The sequence below is a fragment of the Mirounga leonina genome, unplaced genomic scaffold (assembly GCF_011800145.1).
Source record: "Mirounga leonina isolate KUSES-001 unplaced genomic scaffold, KU_Mleo_1.0 Mir_53, whole genome shotgun sequence".
Taxonomy (NCBI): Eukaryota; Metazoa; Chordata; class Mammalia; order Carnivora; family Phocidae; genus Mirounga; species Mirounga leonina.
The window spans coordinates 33,645,041-33,671,926 of NW_023270807.1; the positions used below are offsets into that span (position 1 = coordinate 33,645,041).

The window sequence follows — 26,886 nt, forward strand, 5'->3', positions numbered from 1 at the left end:
ATAAAAGAGCAGGAGAGCAGAGGAGGGTTTCAAATGACTGTGACAGATCAGTTCCCTCCTCCACTAAGTAATTTTCCAAATCAGTCCAAGTGATGTCTATTCATCCCTCAGAAGGAGGCCATCGCCGATCAGAGGTTGTTGGGCAGGTGTGCATAATGGGTGACAAGAAGTCGGTGATAATTAAGATATGTTGATGAGGTGAGCAGACACAGTTGGCAGAAATTACATTCCGAATACTGTTACAGGCAAATAAGAGTAATGGTTTATGGACAATAGGAACCATCTCAGAGATAAAGGCTAGATGTAGCAAGAGAAATCATTTTCTCTCCAGGAGAGAAACTTCAGAAAAACAAATTAGGGGCGTCTGAGTGGCTCTGTTGGTTAAGCATCTGCCTTCGGCGCAGGTCATGATTCCTGGGTCCTGGGATCGAGTCCCACACTGGACTCCTTGCTCAACAGGGAGTCTGCTTCTCCCTCTGCCTGCAGCTCCCCTGCTTGTGCTCTCTCTCCCTCTCTCTTTCTCTGACAAATAAATAAAATCTTAAAAAAAAGAAAAAAGAAAAATTAAGATCAGGACATGGCATGGTGAATAACACAAAACAGAAATAGGTTATGAAAGAAACAAGGGATACCTCCAATACTCCTTGGATTTAGCTGTCAGGATAACTCACCATTAAATCAAATTGATAAATATTTGCCATGTGCTATGTCTTATGCTTAGGGATCCTAAAAATTGGTGTTCTAAAATACTTGGAATTTCCCAAATAGCTTTCTTGTTTTATCCTCATCTCAGTTTTTTCTTAAGCCAGTAGGTGTAGAAGACATACTCAATCTCTTGTTTAATGGTTCAAATGAACAACAGGCAGCAGAGCTCATTAAATTTGTTCAAGTTTATCAGTGAATAAGCCCTTCATCTTACTCAATTTAAGAGTACACTTGGTTTATAGCATGACTAGTCTTGAATGATCTTGATGGATAACTAGAAACAAGTAGAGACACAAATAAATATCCCCGAATCATGACAGATTTCATAAAGGATGAAAGATTCCCATGAAGATTCCCATGGCTAATAGAATTGAAGCTATTAAAATAAGTGATCTTGCATATATTTGATTCTTCTTTAAGATCTAAGTGTTAGAAAGGTCAGAAAACTTCAAATTTTCCTCCAATTCAGAAGTGTTATTAATAGAATATTGTTACAGTGCCACTGATTTACATACTTTGGGCATAGTTAACATTTTACATTTATCAGAGATTGCACTGAGACCTGATACGCATTTTCTATTTGTGGTGGGTTGTCTTGTTATTAGGGTTTCCTATAGATTTTCATTCTTAGATTTTTGTCTCTCTTTTTCTTGTACATGAGCTTGGTTGACTGAATCCCAATATCAACTCTGAAAGCTTTTGTGCACGTGTACATACAAGTGTGTGTGTGTAGTGGGTGTGCAGTATGCACAGAGTGAGGTGTGTGTTTTCCTACCTCTTAATACTCGCCAAAGGATACCGTTCTTGTTACCACAGAGTATGCTAACACCGATAACACATACTGTGGTAATGGGGAAGATGTGCATGTTAGGTAACAAAATGCATTGTGATGCTTATAAGAGAAAATAATTATGTGTAGGGGAGGAGGAAACCAAGACTGTTTTAAATCAAAATACCTCCTGTTCAGGGGCTCGGTCGGTTAAGCATCTGACTCTTGATTTCTGCTCAGGTCATGATCTCAGGGTTGTGAGATCGAGCCCTGCGTCAGGCTCCGTGCTGGGTGTGGAATCTGCTTAAGATTCCCTCTCTCTTTCTCCCTCTGCCCCTCACCCACCACTGCTCACACTTTCTCTCTCTCTCTAAAAAATAAAAATTAAATTTAAAAAACTCCTGTTCTATCAGGAGGCCTAGAAGAAAGGTGGGTTAGATAACCCAAGAGAGCGTGGGGATTTCTCCCAGCAGCATATGGAGGTCTGCAGTGCAGCTTAATAGCTTGGTGACATGGAAAGAAAACAAGATAGTAACTGATTTTTGATTGTGTGACTCTACCACCACCCTGACCGTTACCTTCCTCCTCTGAAAGCCATGGTCCCAAAGGTTTCTGTTTCTTCCAGATCATCCCTACTGTTTTCCCAGTCTACCCACAAGCAGTGTTTTTCCCACTGGATACCTCAACAGTTGAGGTCCTCAGAGCTCCACCCTCCATCCCCACAGCCTCTGCCTTCCTCGTTACGGAGTAAATAAAACACTGGCTGTTTCAGGAGCCCCTTTGGCTCCTTCCTCACGTTCCACTTTCTCCAAAACCCAAAATGTCTGAGGATTCCACCTGAAATATACTCAAGTAAAGGGAACAAACTGTCCCTCACTGGCTTTGTCTTTTCCCAGCCTGTCTTGAGAACCTTTCTTATCTTTATTGACCAGAGATAGTCTGGTCAACTTCAGTTCACCAGGCATAGGGTAGTTAGAATTGGTTTCAAAAAACTGTCGAAGGATTTTTGAGAAAGTTTGGTACAAACTCCTTACTTGAAGTCATTGTCATAAAAGTGCATTGTTCTGTCCTTCCTAAGGTATGTTAGTGTTCTTACCAGGAATCTGGGTTACAATGGCAGCTATTTTCTTATGTATGCTTAAGTTTTAGTCACTGCCAATTCATGATGTAATCCTGTCTTAATAAGATCAATGATACCCTTTGTCAGGAATTTAATAAAATCCTAGAGTGCTTGGCTGGACCAAGTGGCTAAGATGGCATTTGAGTTCATAATGGCCCTCGTAGTCCTTACTTTAGTCAGAATATCTGCTATGTAGAGTGATACTGATATTCTATAAGCAAAACCTGCTTAAAAACTTTGGAATACATATGGTTACTTCTGGTCTATTTTGTTCTTGATGATAATAAAAATATTTTTTTAAAAAAAGAACCTTTCTTAATTAACCAATGTCAAAAAATCCTATCATTGTAGTAAGATAGTAAAAAGAAAGAGATATCATCAGGTGACCCCAAATGAAAACAAAATTGTTCAGTGTTATAAATCGTAGGAGTGAAATTAGGTAATTACTGTTACTCTTCTGTAGCTTCGATTAATCAAAATAGGCACACACTGACACCAAGACGTCTTGCAGTGAGAAACCATTCACTCTCCAATTGCAATTAGTGTAATAGTGCTGAATAGGCAGGTTAGAAAAAAAATCATAGGCCAATTAATTTATTCTAATTTTTCTACTTCTAGCTAGCCCTTTTGCAGAATGTTGATCTTAATGAATTGATAAAGCAGCATGCTAATTAGTTTTTGCTGAACCTGAAGTGGGTTTTTTTTGTTTTCTTTTTTTTTTTTAAAGATTTTATTTATTTATTTATTTATTTTAAAGATTTTATTTATTTATTCATGAGAGACAGAGAGAGAGAGAGAGAGAGGCAGAGGGAGAAGCAGACTCCCAAGGAGCAGAGAGCCCGATGCGGGACTCGATCCCAGGACCCTGGGATCATGACCTGAGCCGAAGGCAGATGCTTAACCATCTGAGCCACCCAGGCGCCCAAGATTTTATTTATTTATTTGACAGAGAGAGAGTTAGCGAGAGCAGGAACACAAGCAGGGGGAGCTGGAGAGGGAGAAGCAGGCCTCCTACCGAGCAGGGAGCCCGATGCGGGGCTCGATCCCAGGACCCTGAACCTGAAGTTTTGAACTGAAGGAAGCTTCAACAAACATTTAGTGAGGGCCTGCTTACATAGAGAACTTGCCACAATGAGTGAGGACTTTCTCAAGGGACCGCCACTCAGAGAGCACTTACTGCACATCAGTTTGTGAGTTCTCTAGTGTGCATGTCTCATCGTCCCAAACAGATTATAAACTCAAGGGTGAGAGACACATTGCCAGTCTCTATATCCTGCATGGTTATGGTATTCAGTATACATTTGTAAAGGGAATTCATGAAAAGCAGAAAACCTATAAATGAAAGAAATATTGCAGAACAGGGGCGCCTGGGTGGCTCAGTCGTTAAGCGTCTGCCTTCAGCTCAGGTCATGATCCCGGGGTCCTGGGATAGAACCCTGCATCGGGCTACCTGCTCCGCGGGTAGCCTGCTTCTCCCTCTCCTACTCCCCCCTCTCCTACTCCCCCTGCTTGTGTTCCCTCTCTTGCTGTCTCTCTCTCTGTCAAATAAATAAATAAATAAATCTTAAAAAAAAATATTGCAGAACCGTTAGTTATACTAAACTAAGAAAATATCCTAAAAGAAGAAGGAAGGTGCAGATTTTCTGAAAATCAAGGGACTTCTCAGTACCAGAGCACTTTCTTTGGTCCGAACAAGGGTAGCTGTAAGGGCAGAAATATAACTCCCAAGTAAGAAAAGTGAAAAGTTCTGAAGGTTCTCCAAGAACACGCCCAGTCCTGACCTGACTCTCAGCCTCTTGGTAGCACAAAAGCCATTTGTCTCAGTCTGCTTGGGCTGTTACAACAAAATACGTAGACTGGGAGGCTTAAGCAACAAATGTTTCTGTCTCACAGTTCTGGAAGCTACAAGTCCAAGATCAAGGTGATGATTGATTTTACTCCCCAATGAGGGCCCTCTTCCTGGCTTGCAGACAACTGCCTTCTCTCTGTGTCCCCATAATGGGGTGGGGGGAGGAGTGCGGGAGCCTGTGAGCAGCTCTGTCTTTCTTCCTTTTCTTATAAGGACACTAATCCCCATCACAGAGCACCACCTTCATGACTTAATCTAAACCTAATTACTTCCCAAGGGCCTATCTCCAAATACCATCACATTGGGGGCTGAGGCTTCAGCATCTGAATTTTGAAGCAAACATTCAGTCCATTACAACTATCCTAACACTTGTCTTGTCACAGGTGTTCACCACAACCTGCAAGACTAATTTCACCAACAGGAAAAGATAAGATTTGCTCTATGATCAACTTGGCTGATATGTACCAATTTCTTAAGGCCAGGGATATCTTCTTACTGAAATATATTACTTGTTTGTTTTAGGGAATTTTATTTAAATTTTTATAAGTGATTTAAATTTTTATAAGAAAAACCCATTGCCTTTGCATATTTTCATATTATAAAACCAATAGAATGGGCTAATTTTATTTCTGGTAGCAATGTTAATTTTAAATTGCTACTTAGGCAGGGGGAGGGTGCAGGGAATATATTGTTACTTACTGTTTGGGGGCAAGCTCATACAGTTCCCAAGAGAAAGAAAAGCCTATAAGATAATGGGAAATTGACAAATCAGCAATTCAAATCAAATGAAAACTTGGTTTGATTTCATTCATTTTGGAGACTCTCTTGGTGTTCCTGTTTTGATCAGATTCAGAGCTTTTAGCTTCAGTTCCAATTTTAACAGGTTCATTTGTGATTTTTTTTTTTTTTTTTTTTTTTTTTTGGAAAACCATAGCAGAATGATTATCTGGGTTCAGTTCAAGGTGCAGCAAACTGTTTTCAATTTTTCTAGCTTGCATGATTCAGAGGTTTAGTTCTGATCCAGGCTACATATACATGTGGCTGTATGTAGACACACCCATATATAAATCTCAAACCCAGTAAGGTTTAATTTGGTTTGGGGTAGGGAACCAAAAAAGAACTCAGTGAGCCTGCTTTCTGTTCCCAAGGGAGAGAAGGGGAGAATGTGAGGGAAGCCCTACTGCCAACTTAGGCACCTTAGCAGAGAGCACCACTATGGGCTCTGTACCAAGGACAGAATTCCCCAACCCACAATGTGGCAGGTGGAGCGGAATGCCTAATCCCTGCTTTGCCCTGATGTGGATGTGACTTTAAGAGCACAAAACACGAACACAGAAGGGGTCACCTGGATGGCTCCCTCATACCAGGCAGGCATTCTAGTACTTGACAGCAACCAACATATACCGAAGTGTCTGAAGTCGCTACAAGAGAGCAGACATCCTCATCATGGCATCTCACCTAGCAACTAGGGTGCATAGGACCATTGCGAGGCTGAACTGGGGAGAAATGAGGAATGTCCTCTGTTCCTCACTCTTGTCCTCTCTTCCTCTGCTCTTCTCCCCAACCAGGGGGCACCCACTTCCTATCCCTGGCCTATATGTTCTCAACCTATGACCTCAACACCTGATACAAACCTGCCCCTGGTCTTCTTTGGTAATAAAGTATAAATCAGTCATTTGGGATGAGACAATTCCAAACTACTCCCTTCTGTAAGCCCTATTGAAAATCCTCTGGGACAAATGAACATTGAAGGGGCGCCCAGTTGGCTCAGTCGGTGGAGCACGTGACTCTTGATTTCAGGGTCCTCAGTTTAAGCCCCATGTTGGGTGCAGAGATTACTTAAAAAAAAAATAAAATCCAGGGGCACCTGGGTGGCTCAGTCGTTAAGCGTCTGCCTTCCACTCAGGTCATGATCCCAGGATCCTGGGATCGAGCCCCACATCGGGCTCCCCGCTCAGCGGGAGACCTGCTTCTCCCTCTCCCATTCCCCCTGCATGTGTTCCCTCTCTCGCTGTGTCTCTCTCTGTCAAATAAATAAATAAAATCTATAAATAAATCTATAAATAAATAAATAAATAAATAAATAAATAAATAAATAAAATCTAAAAAAATAAAATAAAATCTTTTTAAAAAGTGAACATTGCATATAAATATGGTTAATGAATTACTTTTCAGAGGGAGATTTGCATTTCAACAAGTATGAAAAACTTGAAAAGATAAATTATTGCTAGACAAGTTTCAGGAATCAACCAACCAGAAAAGGGAAGACCTTAGGAGGCACTGAGTTTTCCTGGTGCTCCTGAAAAAGATTCATCTATTAGTATCTTCCTAAGCCTCCCAGGCAAAAAGGCCAGCCCCAGATACTGGCTTTCAAAACCATCTCAATCACTGTTGCCAAAGACAGGAAGCATCGATGCCCCTTCACACCTTATTCTGATCTCCCCATCCCTACTCTACTTCTAGTGCAATGTCCACTTTCTCTGCACACCCCCACTCAGTATCTACTAAGCAACTTAGTAAAGTTCTGTCATATTCTCATCACTCCCCTCCCTAGATGCAAGTGTAATCCTGAAGGTATTGACATGTCTTCAACTCCAAGTCAAATCAGTCCCATTGGAAGATACATTCATTCTCTCCAATTCTCTTCCAAAATACACTAATAGTTAATGTGCCACCCTAAAAAGTAAGAAGAAATGTGAAAGAAAGTTAGATTGACGACAGACGCATGTAATGGCCGCTAAGTAATAGTCAGTAAGCTTGTGTTTAGGGTCTTTTCTGTTCTAGGAAGAGACAAATATCCAAAAGATGGCTTGCTTTTGTGTATTTATTTCCACATTCTGATTTAAATGTGGAACGATCTCTAGATCTTAATTTCATTCCCTTAATATGTACTATGCTAGTGGAATTTTCCAAATTACAAAGAATTATAACTGCAGCCCTTCTGACTGATGCCTTTCTTTAAAATTTATGACTCAGTTTATGTCACAGATCCTTTCCCTCCAGGGATTATGCGAGGAGGCACGCTGGCCTGCTAGCCCTATGTTACTTGAAGTATACACACACACACACAAAGGAGCAAAAATAGCTAGAAATTGATTATGTTGATATTCTTAATAAAGACAGTATTTCCAATTTTGTGTGTGTAATTAGCCACAGCTCTTCAAGAATTGGTGCAAATGTCATGGGGTTTATAATGTTGGCATTTCATCTTCACAGAAATGCCATTTGATGGCATAAAACCAGAAAAAACTAATGGTCACAGCAGACAGCTTGTAGATTAGACAAAGGTCACAGTGTTTTAATGAACAGTGCTATTAATTAATGAGAAAACAATTAGAACATGAGCTGTTAGGCATTGTGAGTTTGTAAAAAAAAAAAAATCAATCAGTCTGTACCCAAAACCATTTTGAGTAACTCAAAAATAAAGTAGCTGCAGGAACAGAATTTAAATCTTGAATTGTATAGCAAAGTCATCTATATTAATGAAATACCATCACAATTCTCTGGTGGGAGATATAAAGATTCTTCCTTACTATCTAGAAAAGAGAGTTAGTGCTAGGTTAATGTTCTCAATAAATATTCTAGATAGAACCTAGGACTAGCTCTACCACAGCCTGTTGGGTTTCTTAATTTCTATATGCATTTTCTTAGTCTTTAAGAAGAATAGGAAAGGTATTCTGTGTTTTACCAAAATTCTGTGAGTAAAAATGAGGAAATACTATAACTTCTTCAAGACAGTTGATAAAAATCATAAACATTGCCTTTTGTTCTATAGAGAGCTGTCAAAGCCAAGCTTTTAGAAGCTTCAGTAAAGAAGGACAGAACCATTGTTAATAACACCAGCTTTACATAACAGCTTCCCTCCAACTAGGTCAAGTACTCCAATAATTATTCGCTAATGTCTTCAGCAACCATTTGAGTAAATAATGGACATTTTATTGCAGTTAAAAACAAGTGAGAGAAAATGGGGCGCCTGGGTGGCTCAGTTGGTTAAGCGACTGCCTTCGGCTCAGGTCATGATCCTGGAGTCCCGGGATCGAGTCCCGCGTCGGGCTCCCTGCTCGGCGGGGAGTCTGCTTCTCCCTCTGACCCTCCTCCCTCTCATGCTCTCTGTCTCTCATTCTCTCTGTCTCAAATAAATAAATAAAATCTTAAAAAAAAAAAAAAAAAACAAGTGAGAGAAAATGAACTGTTTTATCCTGAGGTATAGTGGCAAAGGCACCAGAACCTGTTGCATGGCTGGTCCAACAAAGATCAGAAGACCCATCCCTAATCTAAATCATTTCTACTGAGCATAACAGATGTTTGTATTTTTAAGTCATTTGAAAATAGAATGAGACTCCATCCAAAGGGTCATTTAGAGAGTACCATTAAACCAAAACACAGTAAGATCATATCTAATATCTCAATTTGAAGAGAAACACATTTCCTCTTCTGAGTCTATCCATTGGTTAGATGATGGGTGATGGCTTTTTTTTTTCATTGAAAATTTTTTTTTGAAATAATTGTTGATTCACATTCAGTTGTAAGAAATAAGACAGAGATGTCCTACATACACTTTACCTAGTTTCCCCAAATGATAAAATTTTGGAAAACTATAGTATCACAAGCAGGATAATAATATTGATACAATCCACAGATCTTATTCAGATTTTCCCAGTTTTCCTTGGGGTATTTGTATGTGGGTATGTATATATTTGTATGTGGGTATTCAGTTCTATAATTTTATCACATGTATGTATAGGGTCATGTCAAGACAAAATTCAAGACATCAAACAACTCCATCACCACAAGGATGTGTCAAGTTGCCCTCGAATAACTATACTCACATCCTCCTTTCCACCTCTCCCCCCATCCCTGACTTCTCGCAACCAGTAATCTTCTCTGCATTTCTAAATTTTTTTCATTTCAAAAACGTTATGTACTCAGCGTAATTCCCTAGAGATTCATCCAAGTTGCTATGTGTATCATAGTTCATTTATCTTTCTTGTTGAGTTGTAGTCCATGGTGTGGATGTACCACAGCTTGATTAACCATTCACACGGTGTGGACATCTGAACTGTTTTCAGGTTTGGGTCATTACAAACAAATCCACTGTGAACATTCCTGTACCAGTTTTTGTATAAACATAAGTTTTTTATTTCTCTGGCATGAATGCCCAAGAGTACAGTTGCTGAGTCTTATAGTAACTACATGTTTAATTTTACAGGAAACTATCAAATTGTTTTCTTCTAGAAACAATTTGTACTGTACCAGTAATGCATGAGTGATCCAGTTTCTCTGCATTCTCCCCACCATTTTGTGTGGATACAGTTTTTTATTTTTGCCATTCTGATAGGTGTGTAGTGTTATCTCATGTGGGTTTAATTTGCATTTCCCATATGACTAATGATGTTGAATATCTTTTCACATGCATATTCATCAGCTCAGGTCATGATCTCAGGGTCCTGAGATAGAGCCCCACATGGGGATCTGCGCTCTGCAGGGAGTCTGCTTCAGATTCTCTCTCCTTGTCCCTCCCTGTCTGTGTCTCCCCCCACTCGCATGCACACACACACTCTCTTTCTCTAAAATAAATAAATAAAGCAAGGAAGCCAGCAATTAAGCTTGCTGGGATTTTGATAAAAATTTCATTAACCTATAGATCAACTTATACAAAGTGGATCTCTTTATTATGTTGAGTCTTCCAATTCCTGAACATGGTATTTCCATTTATTTAGGTCTTTTTGGATTTCTGTCATCAAAAGTTTGTAATTTCCAGCATGCATATCCTCTACATGTTTTATTAAGTGTATAGCTAAACATTTTATTTTCTTTGGAATGGTTATAAATAATATTGTGCTTTTAATTTTGGTTTCCACATCCTCATTGTTAGTATACAGAAATGTGATTGATTTTTGTATGTTGATCTTAAATCTTGCAACCTCACTGAACTCACTTATTAGTTCTAAGCTTTTTTTTTTTTTTTTGACGATGCCTTGCAATTTTCTCTGGAGACAATCATGTCATCTGCAAATAGAGACTGTTTTATGTCTGTCTTTTATTTCTTTTATTTCTTTTACTTACCTTACTGCAGTGACTGTATTATTTAACTATGTTGAATAAGAGAGATGAAACTAACATCTTGCCTTGTTCTTGATTTTAGGGGAAAGCATTCAGTCTTCCACCATTAAGTATGACATTAGCTGTAGGTTTTTTTGTAGATGCTCTTTATCAAATTGAGATAATAAACCTCTATTCCTAACTTGCTGAGAGTTTTTACCATGAGTGGGAAAACTGGATATTCACATGCAGAGGAATGAAATTGGACCCTTTTTTCACACCATACATAAAAATCAACTCAAAATTAATGAAAGACTTAAATGTAAGGCCTGACACTATAAAATGGCTAGAAGAAAATATAGAAAAAGAGCTTCTTGACATTGGTCTGTGCAATGACTTTTCGGACACTACCCTCAAATCACAGACAACAAAAGCAAAAATAGACAGGTAGGATTGCATCAAACTAAAAAGCTTTTGTATAGCAAAGGAAATCATCAATAGAGGGCAGAGGAGACAGCCTCCAGAATGGGAGGAAACATTTGCACACCAAACATCTGATAAGGAGTTAATATCCAAATATGTAAGGAACTTCCATAACTGGATAGGAAAAAACAAAAACAAAAACAAAACACCCAAAAACCCAAATAACCTGATCTAAAAAAATGGGCAAAGGACCTGAATAGATATTTCTCAAAAGAAAACATGAAAATGGCCAACAGGTATATGAAAAGGCATTCAACATCACTAATTGTCTGGGAAATGCTGATGATTAAAACCACAATGAGCTATTACTTAACATCTGTAAGAACAGCTATTATCAAATAGACAAAAGATAGCAAGTATTGGCAAAGATGTGGAGAAAATGGAGCCCTATACCTTGTTGGTGGGAATGTAAATTGGTGCAGCCACTATGGAAAACAGTATGGAGGTTCCTCCAAAAATTAAAAATAGAACTACCATATGATCCAGCAAGCCCACTTCTGGGCATATATATATATTCAGAGGAAATGAAGTCAGGATCTTGAAGAGATACCTGCATTCCCATATTAATTGCAGCATTATTCACAATAGCCATGATATGGAAACAACCTAAGTGTCCATTAGTGGACAGATGGATAAAGGAAATGTGGTATATACATATACGATGGAATATTATTCAGCCTTTAAAAAAAAAGAAACCCTACCTCTTGCAATAACATGGATGAACTTGGAGGATATCATGCTAAGTAAAGTAAATCACACACAGAAAGACAAATACTGCATCATCTCACTTATATGTGGAATCTAAGGAAGTCAAACTCATAAAAGCAGGTGATTGCCAGGAACTGGAGGGATAAGGGAAAAGGGGAGATGTTGGTCAAAGGATACAAAGTTTTAGTCATGCAAGATGAATAAGTTCTAGAGATCTAATACACAGCATGGTGACGAATCTATTCCCTACCTGTCAGATTTGGGATGCTCTCCCTTCTCTGACTCAATAGCATTTTGTTCCTTATAACTGAAATAAAGTGAATATTTTAGGAACCGATAGACAGAATTTGGTCAAAGTGGTTTTCATACCTTTGTTCCCTATCAAATCCCCCACAGCCTGCAACTCAAGGCCTGAAAGAAATGTCCCATAGTCATCTGCTGAGTTCTCATCTCCATTGCTGCTTACCCAAGAAATTTTATCCCTTAGGCACGCCTGGGTGGCTCAGTTGGTTAAGTGTCCAACTCTTGGTTTCTGCTGAGGTCATGATTTCAGGGTCGTGATCTCAAGGTGGTGAGACCAATTCTGCAGCAGGCTCCACACTCAGCAGAATCCGCTTGAGATTCTCTCCTGTTCCCCCTGTTCCTCCCCCTGCTTGTGCGTGCACACTGTCTCTCTCTCAAATAAATAAATAAATCTTTAAGAAATAGTTTTAGCCCTTGTAGAGAACACCAAGTAACGGTCTAGTAAGGAGAGAATTCTGACCCTAGTATACTTTCCCCAAGGCAGAAATTGTGACCCTGTGGTAAAATCCAATTACAACTTCCTCTTGCTTTATTTGGAAATGAAGGATATTTCCCCCTAACACTTAAGGGAGAAAAAAAAAAAAAAAAGGCAGCAAGCAATATTCCTGAACAAGGGGCCCTGAATAAAGAATTTGTAGGTGTAATCTATCCTGCCTCAGTGCAACATAGAAATGGTACAGTGGTGGCCTGCCTTACTTCAGAATAATGGCCATGCATCTATTGGTGTCATCTGTTCCTATGAAGAAGAAAAACCATTGTATGATGTGCCTAGTTGCTCAAGCTCTTGGGTGTCCCTTAGAATAAGACCTCTCACCAGTGGCGTGCTGAACTTCTTGGCACAAGTAGGAGTTAGAGGCAGGGATAAAAAAGTGGACCTGCCATGAAACTAGATTGGACACAGGCAGCTACATGGGCATCTTAGGCCATGTTTTCTTTGTGTGGAAAGGCATGCTGGATTGAATACAGGTGGTCTGGCAACTTTGGCCACCTTAATGAATGAATAGACTCAACTACCTAGATAGAGACTCAAAAGCAAAGCAAAGCCAAAATAAAACGAAACCCTCGCATCATTAATGAGTTTATGTTGACCGTAGTTTTGGTTATCTGGCCATAAAGTCATCTTTGGGGATTTATTCCATAGGTAGTTTTAAGTCTCTGTAAGTAAGCAGCGATGACATTGGAGATTTATTTTTCATCATGAGAAATATTTGTGGGTTACTTAGTGCAAAATAACAGGATAGAATGATCTATCTCTATTGGGCTCTGCAAAAGTGCAACATATTATCACATGTGCTAACTGAAGAGAGAGACATTTGCCTGAAACTTGCAACAAAAATGCCATTTCTCTAAATTTGATAACAGTTTTTATCTTGGGCTGTGGGGTGGGAGATTAGGATCTTTACTTTCTATGCTCTATATTTCTGTGATGTTTGAATGTTTTGATAAAGACCATGTATCCCTTTTATAATTAATTAATTATGATAAAAATCAATGAACACACATTGTTATGCATTATAAATGCTAAGTTGACCCTTGTTTAAAGACCAGAAAGGGAATTATTTTTTAAAGTAAAATAAATTTCAATAAACTCAGTGTCTGTCCCTCTAAAGGGACAACAAGGTGACTATGACACACTTGCCCCAGAGATGCTTTATTCTTACAAATTCCATTTGGTTTCTCATTCTGTGACCTGCTACTTAGTGAGCCATGTGAGGTGACCTTCCCCCAGGGTTCATTCACCGCTATTCCTAAATAATCTCAGTCATTTTGCTGGAGCAAGTGTTATATTCTGGGTATCTCTCACCAAAAGACAGCATAAGAATTAACAAGCTTCAGATCTGGAAGATTCAGGATCTCATTTCAGGCAAAGAATCTATGTGTCACACACACAATAATTCTTTTGAAACTTTCTGTCTTACAAGATTTTGACACCATAACAAAAGAACTCAGTAGACTTCCACATGTTTACCTCTTTTTCTCTAAGAACAACTCTTAAGGACATAAGGATTATATCCCTTCTTGCAGCAAAATGAAAGTCTGTTTTTTTGTAAAAGTGAAAGCTGTGTTTTCAGGGTCCCCTCCTTCGTTTCAAATATTTCACATGTTTTACCGGGTAGCTGAAGTCAGTTACACTGTATATTCCAAACAAGGCAGAGCTGTAATTCAGCCTGCACATTTAGTATTAAAACTGACTCCTAAATTAGTACAGTGTTAGGGACTTGAATAGGAATAGCATTCCGTGATGGGAAATGCAGACAATGTGAGGTTCACGTGTGCCCCCAGGGTTAGTTTGCTTTGAAGAAGAGGGGATGTTAACTCGGGGCACTAACAACTGTATTTTAGGTGAAGTGCCTGAGTGTCCAGAAATGCCCAGGAGCCTCTCACTGTGGTTTGCTCCGTAATACCTCTCTCTAACATGTGTTATTTCATATTTTAGGAGTTCGTGATGATTGTCGTCTTTGGTTTGGAGTTCATCATTCGAATCTGGTCTGCAGGTTGCTGTTGTCGGTATAGAGGATGGCAAGGAAGACTGAGATTTGCGCGAAAGCCCTTCTGTGTTATAGGTGAATATCGAAGTCCTAGATGTGGATTTATGGCACTACGTCTTTTTTTCTTGTCTCCTCTATTGGAATATTTAATCAATATTAAAAGATAACATTCCTGGAATATTTACCAGGGTCCAGGCACTTTTGTGTTTTAAAAGTGTTGACTCATTTAATCCTCACCATAATACTATGAGGTAAGTATTTTTTTTTAATCCCCACTTTACAAATGAGGAAACTGAGGCAAAGAGCCATGAAGTAAGTTTCTGAAAGTCATACATGTAGAAAGTGGTGGAGCTGGGAGTTTAAGCCAGACGGTTTGGCTCTAGAATATCCACTTGTATCAAATTAAGTTATACAGAAATGTATGGCTCGCCAGTGTCCTGAATTAGGGAAGCATTGATTTCGATAAGTATAAAAGCCCCTTTTGGCTCGATAATATGAGCGATAGTCCTTTTAAGCTCTCGATCAACTGGAGTGTACAGCAGTGTATTAGCCCTGATAAAGCATACCAGTCATCATGCCTCAAGAATGATTACAAGTGGGGCGCCTGGGTAGCTCAGATGGTTAAGCCTTCGGCTCAGGTCATGATCTCAGGGTCCTGGGATCAAGCCCCGCATCAGGATCCCTGCTTGGCCGGGAGCCTGCTTCTCCCTCTCCCTCTCCTGCTCTCCCTGCTTGTGCTCTCTCGTTCTCTCTGTCAGATAAATAAATAAAATCTTAAAAAAAAAAAAAAAAAAAGAATGATTACAAGTGTGGCTTTCTTTCTGCATGGGTACCTGTAGGCGGCCCCCGAGTGAATACCACTTCCCTGCGGCTCTCTGGCTGCTGCAGCTTTGGAGGGATTCCATCCCCTGGGGACCAGCCTGAAATTATACATTTAATGACGATGCCATATAGCATTCTGGACTTAAGACCTGGCATCTCCCAGTAATATATTTAAAAGTCTACCGTAAAATTGAAAACCGACCCAATTCTATCTCAATTTTCAAATTAATTAATTATTTTTTTAAGGAAATTACGTACCTCATAGCCCTTTACCCCTAAATATTTCAGTGAGGATTTCCTAAGAATAAGGCTATTCTTTTACATGACCTTCCCTAAGCTGAACATTCATACGGTACTTCACCTAATGCGCTGATTGTATTCCAGTTGTATCAGTTGACCTAATACTGTCCTTCACAGCCGCTGAGCTGTCCTGTCACTCTGGTGTCCTCCCATCTAGAACCGCTCCTCAGGCTTTCTTTGTCTTGTAGGACATTAACATTTTTAAAGAATATAGCCTATCTTTTAAAAATAGAATGTTCTTCTTTTGGTGAAAAAAAAAAAAACCTAGATATAAAGCTGTTGTTGTTGTTGTTGTTGTTGTTTTATAAATGTTACATTTGGTTTTCTTGCTCATTTTTTTTCCCATTTCTTTGGCAGTCATTCAAATCCAAATGTTGAAAGTTCTTGGTGAGGCTTACTTATTTCAACTGCTTCTCATCTGAGGAAGTATGTTTTTATTTATGAGCTTGTCTAGACTATCTTCATCAACAGCCGGTTTTCCATTTCATTTGCAGTGTCAGGAATTGCCAATTAGTCTTCTTCGTTTCCTCCTTTCCCCCTGTGCCCTGTAATAATCACAGGGTGGACTTAAGAAGGACTTGGAGAAAGTGCTCATCCCTGGGCACTGTTGAGAAGAATCCTTCATTCCATCCTTGCTGTGTAGGGTGGAGCACTCTCCTGGGGATGGGAGAAAAGGTGGGCTCCCCACACACTCTCTGCCGCTGAGTTAATTTCAGTGTAGGCACGTTTCGAAAGGGTCACCGTTCATTCAACCAAACCTTATGGAGATGTGGCTGTGTGTGAAGCCCTGGAGCTACAATGGTGAATCTAGTAAAATTCTGAGTTAAGCCTATCTTGAAGTACTAATGCAGTCTGTTTGTCCAGCTGCCTGTCTTCTGTAAGAATAGGTTTTAGTCCTTTTTGGAAACCACTGTGCTAGGAGGAGAGAAGGTAGTTAACTCCCAGCCTTGCAGGTTCACCCAGCCCCAAGGCATATCAGTGAGGGCATTTGATTTTTCTCTCTGGAGACCGTTTTCTCTTTTTGAATTCTCTGCTCCAGAGACACCCTGAAGGACTTTAACCTCATGTGAAACTATTGCACAAGTACTTTCTGTCCTATAAGGGTCCCAAACAGAACAATTCACAAGGCAGATGGTTGGCCAAGATTCACTCAGCTTCGGGGCACCTGGGTGGCTCAGTCGGTTAAGCCTCTGCCTTCGACTCAGGTCATGATCCCAGGGTCCTGGGATCGAGCTCTGCATCGGGCTCCCTGCTCAGTGGGAAGCCTGCTTCTCTCTCTCCCGCTCCCCCTGCTTGTGTTCCCTCTCTCGCTGTGTCTCTCTCTGTCAAGTGAATAAATAAAATCTTTAAAAATAAAAAAATTAAAAAAAGATTTACTCAGCCTCTACAGGATGAGGTCGGTTCATGGATGACTGCAGGAATGTTCCATTTGAGATTTTAGAACCAATTAAAAATTGGCTTTGGGGATGCCTGGGTGGCTCAGTCGGTTAAGCGTCTGCCTTCAGCTCAGGTCATGATCCCAGGGTCCTGGGATCGAGTCCCGCATCGGGCTCCCTGCTCCGCGGGGAGCCTGTTTCTCCCTCTGCCTCTGCCTCTCTCTCTCTCTCTCTCTCTCTCTCATGAATAAATAAATAAAATCTTTAAAAAATTTTTTAAAAAAAATAAAAAATAAAAATTGGCTTTGTTCCAATTCCAGTGGCAATGCCAACGTATTTCTGGCCTCTGAGCTAAAAAGAAAATTCTTTCCCGGAAGCCTGCTGCCTTTTGATAGCAGTTTTCAGCCATGGATACCTCCAGCACACCTTAGTCCCTTAATTGTTCTCTTCCTGTCTCAGATCCTTGTGGTCCTGGTAGAATATATGGTTCCAAAAATGATGTTAGGATATCTGTAATCTTCATCCCCTTTGGACCTATCACGGTCCAGCTGAATTGATGTAATGGTGGAGCATGTTCAGATGGGGCTCTCACTATGAAGTCAGTAAAATTTAAGCTACACGGAGGAACCAAATGTCATCTGCCTGAAGGCAGCAGGCTGTAGCAGGTGACTGTGGTAACCCATTCTAGGCCTGTTTCATAGGTCCATAAAAATGATTGATGCCAGTGATACAATGATAGAGTGCAATGTAAAGTGAACCCTGTAATTCCCTTCTTCAACCTAATTGTGGCAAAATGAAAAAAAAGGGAAATAGCGTGTCTCTCATCTATCTGTGAAGACTGTTCCGAGTTTGCAAATGTAGCTGATCTCTCAAGGCTCCCTGTATTTGTAAGATCTGATTACTCTGCACATGCCAAATACACACCCAAATGTTTTCAGCAATTTTGAGCATTCAGGAAAAGGATACAGAAAAGACAGTGGTAGCCTAGCTTGTTCTTTGACGTGGGAAATGCTTTCTGTGGACACATCCATGTTGTTCTTTCCAGCTGGAAACAGATCAAAGCTACTGCACTGGTCAGGTAGTGAGCCTCATATAGGATTGGAGTCCTCCTTTGTGGACACAAGCCGCTAGAGCCCCCACGGGCTAAGTCCCCAAGACTAGAACTCCCCGCTCCTGAACTACTTACCCTCTCTAGCCCTGCATTCTAGCCAGAACAAGGAGCATTTTAAATTACAAAATCATCATATACTTGTGTTTGGACAGCATATTTTAAACAACTTTAACTTAAGGGGAAAAAATTTATTCAGTTTTTTTTTTTAATTAGGTGCTTTCTTTCATTACTATATTGATTTATCTCTGCTTGGTTTTGGGAATTCGCTTTGAAAACTGGTAAAACTTTATCTTGAATTACAGATTCTTCCTTATTACCTGTGAGTTCAATTTACATCTCTCCTTGAAGGCTTTTTTGAAGTAACATGTCTACAGCCATGGGCAATAATCACTGCATTAGCAATTTGGAGAGTCAAGTATATTTTGGGGTTGACGACCCAAGCTGCCCTTCACTTATCTGGACTGGCTGCTTTATGATTTCTCTACATTCCAACACCACTCACTGAATAACCTCAGCATCGAGAATGTGTGAAATAAACTCCAAGACTGATTTCGTAGTCATTCTTTTTCTTAGCTTTCATTAATGACCTCCCTGAAAATTGCAAATAGTACCAAAGGCTGGTACATAGATCACGATAATGAGCCCGATGTGTCAGGAAGCCAACAAATTACTTCTAACAGTGGCTTTTTTGGATTCCCTGGTGACTCTTTCTAAAGATAGATATAACAGAACCATATTTCTCGGTCTTGCAGTGTGTGTCTCAGGGAAGCAGAAAAAATCAGCCTGGTATTAATCTTGGATCTGTATTTGATGCTAAATATAAGTTGATTTCTTCTTCCCATTTTAACGGTTTTCCTTCAGTATAATCTTTCCATAAGAGGACAAAAGAGGCAAAGCGCAGCATAGATGTTTCCCCCATGAGTTGAGCATATATGCTTTTGACATGAGATAATAGTCACTCAGGAAAATGCCGAGTGTATTTTTTTAATGAGAAAAAAATAACCAACTTCTGCTTTGGCTAAAACCAAATCGAAGCCCTTACTAAAACCAACCACCCAGCCAAGGCCACTCTAATATATCTGTAAGTTCATCTTATTAAAAGGCAGTGAAGCCGCTAATGTGTTCAGAAATTATATCAGAGATTCCCTGAACTGCCACTGGCTTCTAAACTGAAGATTTGAAACATCATGTTTCCATTTCTCTGCCTTCCCCATCTTTTGTTCTAAGAGACATGGTCTTTTTTTTTTTTTAAGATTTTATTTATTTATTTGAGAGAGAGAGAATGAGAGACAGAGAGCAGGAGAGGGAAGAGGGTCGGAGGGAGAAGCAGACTCCCCACTGAGCAGGGAGCCCGATGTGGGACTCGATCCCAGGACTCCAGGATCATGACCTGAGCCGAAGGCAGTTGCTTAATCAACCGAGCCACCCAGGCGCCCCGAGACATGCTCTTGAATCACATCATTTTCCTTATCTTCCAATCTTTCCTCTCGTTTAGTAGAAATTCTTTTCTCTCAGATGATTTTCATTTACTCTTCTGCTACCACTCTTTACTTCTAAGCATTCAGACTTCTTCAGTACTTATAGATTCCTTCCATGTGATTGGTTGGACTATCTGAGAATAATTGAACCCCGTTGGATTAATGGATCACATAACACTAAAGTCACTTCAGTCCTTCTAGTTAATAGCTGATATTGAGACTTGCTATATGCTAGGTGCTGCTGTAAGCACTCTATAAATATTGCCTTATTTAATCCTACATAGGTATTATAATATCCTATTTCATAAATGATGAAGTAAGACTGGGCTTAAGAAAGTTGTTCAATGGGGGCTCCTGGGTGGCTCAGTCATTAAGTGTCTGCCTTCAGCTCAGGTCATGATCCCAAGGTCCTGGGATTGAGCCCCATCGGGCTTCCTGCTCGGCGGGGAGCCTGCTTCTCCCTCTCCCACTCCCCCTGCTTGTGTTCCCTCTCTCACTGTCTCTCTCTCTGTCAAATAAATAAATAAAATCTTAAAAAAAAAAAAGAAACTTGTTCAATGTTAAAAATATAGTAAGTGAGGGGCACCTGAGTGGTTCAGTTAGTTAAGCATCTGCCTTCAGCTGAGGTCTTGATCCCAGGGTCCTGGGATCAAGCTTCCTAGAATTGAGTCCTGCGTCAGGCTCCCTGCTCAACGAGGAGCCTGCTTCTCCCTCTCCTCCTGCTGCTCCCTCTGCTTGTGCTCTCTTGCTCACTCTCTCTCTCACTCTCTCAAATAAATAAATAAAATTTTAAGAAAAAAAAGAAATATAGTAGGTTAAAGAACCAAGATTCACCTAACTTTGTGTTCAACCATTCAATAGAATTCTGATGCTAACTACCTGGAATTAGCACACACCCCCAAAGGTGAAGGACAGTCCCACAAGACACTCTCCCAACCCCTGACTTCAGAGCCCAGGCTACACACACTTCTGCCAGGCTGACTACACATCTAGGGGTTCCCATAACCCTGCCCCACCTCAGGTTCAATAATTCACTAGAATGACTCCCAGAATTCAGGAAAGTGTTTTGCTTACTATTACCAATTTATTATAAAAGATACAACTCAAGAACAGCCAAGTGGAAGAGATGCATAAGGGTAAGGTACTTGAGGTAAAGGAAGGGCTAACATGGAGCTTTCATAACCTCTCAGTGCATGCCACCCTCCCAACACCTTGGCATGTTCACCAATCTGGAAGATCTCTGATCCCCATGGTTTAGAGATTTTCATGGAGATTCCATTACATAGACAAAATTAATTAAATCATTGGCTATTAGTCATTGAATTCAGTCTCTAGGCCCTGTTCCCTTCCCCAGTGTCTGGGGGTAGGGCTGAAAGTTCCAACTCTCTAATCATGCCTTGGTCTTTCTGGTAACCAGATATCACCCTGAAGTTGTCTAGGGACCCCCAGGTGCCAGTCATCTCATTAGCATAAAAAGATTACCACTTACCACTTACCACTCCAGGGATTCAAGGGTTTTAGGAACTGTGTGCCAGAAACCCAGGACAATGACCAGGTTACTGTTTCCCATTGTACCATACTACCCAACTGTAAGAAGATTGCCCTTATTGTTTATTTGTATTTTAAAATTAAATTTAATTGAAACTTAACAAACTTACAAAGAATCTGATACTTTCATGTTCATCATTAGTAATCCAAGACCTTTGAATGAGAAGCCAGACTTTACAAAATATTAATTGCAGTATCGACCTTATATATCAGCCTTATTATGTCAACTAAATCAGGTTTCTTCCTATCATTCCTTCCTAAATTATTACTTATTCAGAAGAATATAAATCTATTCCCTCTGACTTTTCCATGCATCGATACATATCTACCCTTAGAAACATGAAATTTCAAAATTAAAAGAAAATGTGTTATCTTCTGTGAGCACCTGGAATTAGGAGCGTGTCATGGAAAGTCATTTACAGCCCCACTGGTGACCATCACCAATGAGCAGTTCCCAAAGGGCCTGCTTACCAAAGGACTCTGCGGCATACTCTTAGTTATGATGGTTGCGATGCAGATTTATGTCATTAAAGATTATTCATTTCCTTTGAGACATTGTCCCTTTTTGCCTTGAGATGTTATCTGAAGACGTATGATCAATAAGAAAGCATTAAACTCTCACTATGGGGTAAATTTTCAAAGTGGTGCTTGGAATTTGCCAGTATGAGTCCCATTAACTTCAGAGGAAGTCCTGCAGTTAAAACCACTGCATATGGCTTTGAAAATGTCCTACAGTAGTCTTCGTGGTGCTGCTGCTTTTTTTTTTCTTTTAATAAATACCACAGAGCAACTCAGTGCACAGCTGATTGCAGTATTTAAGAACGTGGATAATGTACTGTGCAGTAGGAGGCTTTTAAATTTAGATTTTAAAGCTTTATTCCTATTAAGAGTCACAACAATATAAATGCATCTTTAATTCTTCAAAGAGTACCTTTCTATAAAGGAATTTGGAGCTCAATTAGAATATAGAACTCATAAAGCAGCACCGTGTTCCTCTGAGACATTGTTTATCTCCCTCCACAGACAGAAAAAACTGAGGCTCCGGGAAGTGGGGGTGCTTTGTGCTCAGCCCTTAAGTTAGCTGTGAAGCTAGGAATAGAACGCCAGCTTCCCCACGGCTCACTGCTCTAAAACACTGCCTCTTGCAAGAGTCAAATTTAATTACACTATAATCCGTTTAATCTACACGTGGAAGGATAATGAAGGAGCAGGAAAAAATGAATTCATTAACAGGTTGGTGAGAGACCATGTTATATAGATGAGCAACTTTCTTTTCAGGATCCATATTTTCAGCATATTCTGGTTGGTGTCTGATACCAGGAAAGATGAGCCTCGTTCTACTGGCCACAGTTAACAAAGGACTCCTTGATTTCTCTTACTTTGAAACATAAGTAAGGATTCCACTTGAAAATGCTGCAGAACCATCTTTTTTGTCAGAAATAAAATGTAAGGATTTTTTTTTAAATAAAAAGAGAGAAAAATCGTGCATAATTCCCCTCTACGCTCCTTCTGGGTTAAAAGCAAGAACCACATTGAGTTAAACGCACAACTTACAGCCTCCCTTGAAACAAAAGGGAGTGATGAGTGAGACTTCGCTTCATTTTTTGCTTTTGATAATTTCCCCACTAATTCACTGCGGCTGTGTCCATTCCAGTCCATCCATTGTCTATTTCCTGCGTGCACATTAGAAAAGAGACAATGGTTTAAGAGCTGTATTTAGATAAGAAATCTTCCTTTGAAGCTAAAAATAGCAGGAAATTAGGAGTTGGAGTACCTGGTGTTGCATGAACAGGAATAAAATTTCATGGTTTAATTTGTAAATCGTGCTTAAGGACTATCTCACATAACTCATAATAATCTTACTGACACTGGAAGAAATTATGATCCCCACTTTATATATCAAAAAACTGAAACTTAGAATAAGGGCCTTATCAAGGGTCCCACAGCATATAAACAAGAGAATCAAAAAAGAGGAAGGAAGGAAGGAAGATTTGCTCACATCAAGTTCAGACTTCTTTCTATGACACCACATTATCTCCCTGCACAATCCCCATGTGGCATAGGAACAAATAAATAAACCATATGGTGAGGTCTGATTCCTACCCCCAAATCTCCCCACACCCCACAGGAGATATTAACTAATATGAAGTCTAAAAGAAAAGAGATGTTCGATCATAAAAGGTGCAGTTCCTTCTCTCAATGGTCATCTTCCTAAGATCTGGCCTTTTTTTCAACTTTTTATTTTGAAATAGCTTTAGACTTAGAAATTGCAAAAATAACACAGAGTTCTCATGTACCCATGTACCCTTCACCCAGCTTCCCCCAATGATAACATCTTACATAATATAGTGCAGTTATCAAAACCAGGAAGTTGATAGTGATATATATTATTAACTAAACTGCAGGCCTTATTCTTATTTACCAATTTTTGCATCCATTCAATTTTTTATATATACTGAAATGAAACTTTATCACATGTATAAATTAATTTAACCACCTCCACAATCAAGATACAGACTTTCCTATCCTCCTGTAGAAATTTGGGGTGTTATCCCTTGAAAGTCATTCCTTCCCCCAATCCTAAACACTAATCTGTTCTCCATCACTATAACTTTGTCATTTTTAGGATGTTATCTAAATGGAATCATACAATCAGTCCTTTGAAATTGGCTCTTTTTTGTGTGTGTGTGCTCAGCATAGTGCTCTTGAGATCTATCCAAATCACTGTGTGTATCAATAGTTCATTTCTTTTTCTTGTTGACTGGTATTCCATGATATGCAAGTACCACAGTTTGTCCATTTACCTGTTAAAGGTCATTTGGATTGTGTGTAGATTTTGGCTATTATAAATAAAGCTGCTATGAATGTTCATGTAGAAGTTTTTGTATGAACATAAGTTTTTATTTCTCTAGGGTAAACACCCAGGAGTAGGATTACAGGGTTATATGGTAAGTGTATGTTTAACTTTATCAGAAACTTCCAAATTGTTTTCCAGAGGATGACCATTCCTTTTAAAATATCGAAATGCCTAGATTATTTCATGACAGTAAATTACATCTATGCTGACTTAAATGGCATTTTTTATTTTCATAGAAAATATATGTTTCTGCTTTCTCTATTTTTCTATGAAAATTATTTTAATAAGCAGAAGTTTCTGAAATTCATATTTAACCACCTGGTCAAGAAACAAATGAAAATATAGTGCATTGAGGAGGAGTTCTTCATGCTCTAACAAATGAATGTAAATTTGATGTTTATGTAGATGAAGTGTTGAGAGAGCAATTAATATAAAAAGCCAATACTGTACAAATTCCTGAAACACCATTATTTAAAGCTAACTTTACTTTGTAGAAAGTCCTTATCCAAGTAAACTTTACTGAGACCAATACTAGTTATCCCTTGCCTGCTAAAGGATACATATAATCACATTGCAACCTCAAAGGATGATTCCCGCAGAATAAAATGTTTAAATTTCCCACCAAGGCCCAAAAGTGCTTTGTAGCAAGTTGGACCCCATATTCATGGTCCTAATGTGATCTAAAAAAGAGGTCATTTGTCCTTCCTAATCCCAAACCTTTCAAAAATCCCCCTATTCTTATCTCTAAGACCCTACTTTTCTTCCAAAACTCTGCTTAATGTCTCCCAGTGGATCTTCCATCATAACTAAGAGAAAAGTCAAAAGCTAGTAACAACCCCATGTGGCCAGATTCATGAATTTCAACTTCATCCTCACTCTGGTCATAAGCAATGTTGGAACAACTAATTACTCATTGGGAAGATCAGGTTGGATCTATATTTACCTCATCATATCCCAAGATAAACTACAAATAAATCAATGATTTAAATTAAGTAAGACCCAAAAAATACTGGATGCAGAAATGGGTAAATTCTCTTCTAACCTTGGAACCAAGAAGGCTTTCTAACTATAACTAAAAATAAAGAAGCCATAGAAGAAAATGTTGATAAATTTAGGCTACATAATAATTACAAATTGATAAAATTGGGCTATATAAGATCAAAGAACACTGCATAATAAAATAAAAGAAAACAAATAACAAACAGAATCAAAAGACAAATGTGGGAAAATATTTACAACTTCTATCAGCGATAGTTAATCATCCTAAACTATAAAGATACTACTGAAATCCAGAAGAAAAGCCCAACAAACCAGTGGAAAATAAAAGATAGGAAATGAACATGAACAGACAGTTCACAGAAACATACTCAATCTTACTCATAAAAAAAGAAATACAAATGGGGACGCCTGGGTGGCTCAGTTGGTTAAGCATCTGCCTTCAGCTCAGGTCATGATCCCAGGGTCCTGGGATCGAGTCCTGCATCGGGCTCCTTGCTTAGCAGGGAGCCTGCTTCTCCCTCTCCCTCTGCCTGCCGCTCCCCCTGCTTATGCTCTGTCACTCTGTCTCTCGTCTCTCTGTCTCTCTCTGACAAATAAATAAAATATTAAATAAAAAAAAGAAATACAAATGATAACATTTTCTCACCTATCAGGTGAGGAAAAATCCAAAATCTGGCCACAATCTTTTTTAGTTAGACTATAAGTAAACAGGCACTGATACTCCATAGGAATGCAAAGTGGTATCACTGTTATGAAAAAGTGTCAATATCTACTAAAATTACATAGCATTTACTCTTTGACCCAGGAATTCTACTTCCTAAAAGTTCCAACAATGTGTAGTATTCAGTATAGCTGAATAAACTAAGAATGCAATAAAGATCTTTCTGTATAGCTATAGAAGGTTCCAAAATATAGTAGGTAAAAGAAAAAAATATTGTAATATAGCATATAGAGTGTGTTTACTTTTTGTGTAAAAAACTAAGAGTATAAAAAAAAACTAAGAGTATATATTCATATTGCTTTTATTTGTATAAAGCAACATTGGAAGAATGGGTAGGGACAAAGTGAATGGGGACAGTTGAGAGGAACTAGATTTCTCATCATTTACTTCTTTTTTGTTTTATAAGTTTTAATTTAAATTCCAGTTACTTAACATACAGTGTAATATTATTTTCAGGTATATAATATAGTCATTTCACACATCCACAAAACACCCAGTGCTCATCACAACAAGAGCATCCTTAATCCCCATCAGCTATGTCCTCCATACCCCCACCAACCTCCCCTCTGGTAACCATCCGTTTGTTCTATATAGATAAGACTCTGTTTCTCGGCTTTCCTCTCTTTTTACTTCTTTATATCATTTTGACACTTAAACCATATAAATATATTAACTATTCAAAACTTAAAAAGTACTGTTGCTTGCACATAGTAAGCACAGTGTAAATGTTTATTATTATTATCATTGCATATCAATATTTGGGTCAATTTGTTCATATAATGTACAGTAGTACAAAATCTCACTCACTCAAGGCATTTTTGTCATTGCAAAGAAGGACAATGCCAAAGATAACCTACCATAGGATTTTCACATGAATGTCCACAATCCTAAGCTGAAATAACATTTAGCATTCTAACTATTCCAATTTCTATTTCAATAGAATTTCTAACTCTCTTAACAAAGCCCTGTTCTAAAAGGTGATCTACGATTTGCCTTAACTTGCTTTCCATATATTTCTTTCATTTTAAACTTGGAATTTCAGTTGTATCTTCTCAAAGATTGCCCAGGAAGATTAAGTGAGGTAATACATGCAAAGTACTTAGCTTAGGGCCTGGCATGTAATACACACTCAACTGTTAGTGATAGTAAACTGAATTATAATAGTAATGGAGTCAGTGTATTCTCATCAATCCTAGAATTGATAAA

The 26,886-nt window shown here is 39.0% G+C and overlaps 1 protein-coding gene across 4 annotated transcripts in view; it reads left to right on the forward strand.

Moving 5' to 3' along the window:
- KCNQ5 (potassium voltage-gated channel subfamily Q member 5) overlaps positions 1-26,886 on the forward strand; it is a 509,304-nt gene that overhangs the window by 360,292 nt on the left and 122,126 nt on the right. For all 4 annotated transcript variants that reach the window (XM_034991524.1, XM_034991525.1, XM_034991526.1 and 1 more), the window contains exon 3: positions 14,417-14,543. In XM_034991524.1, coding sequence (XP_034847415.1) covers positions 14,417-14,543 — 127 coding nt within the window. The remainder of the gene's footprint in view (positions 1-14,416; positions 14,544-26,886) is intronic.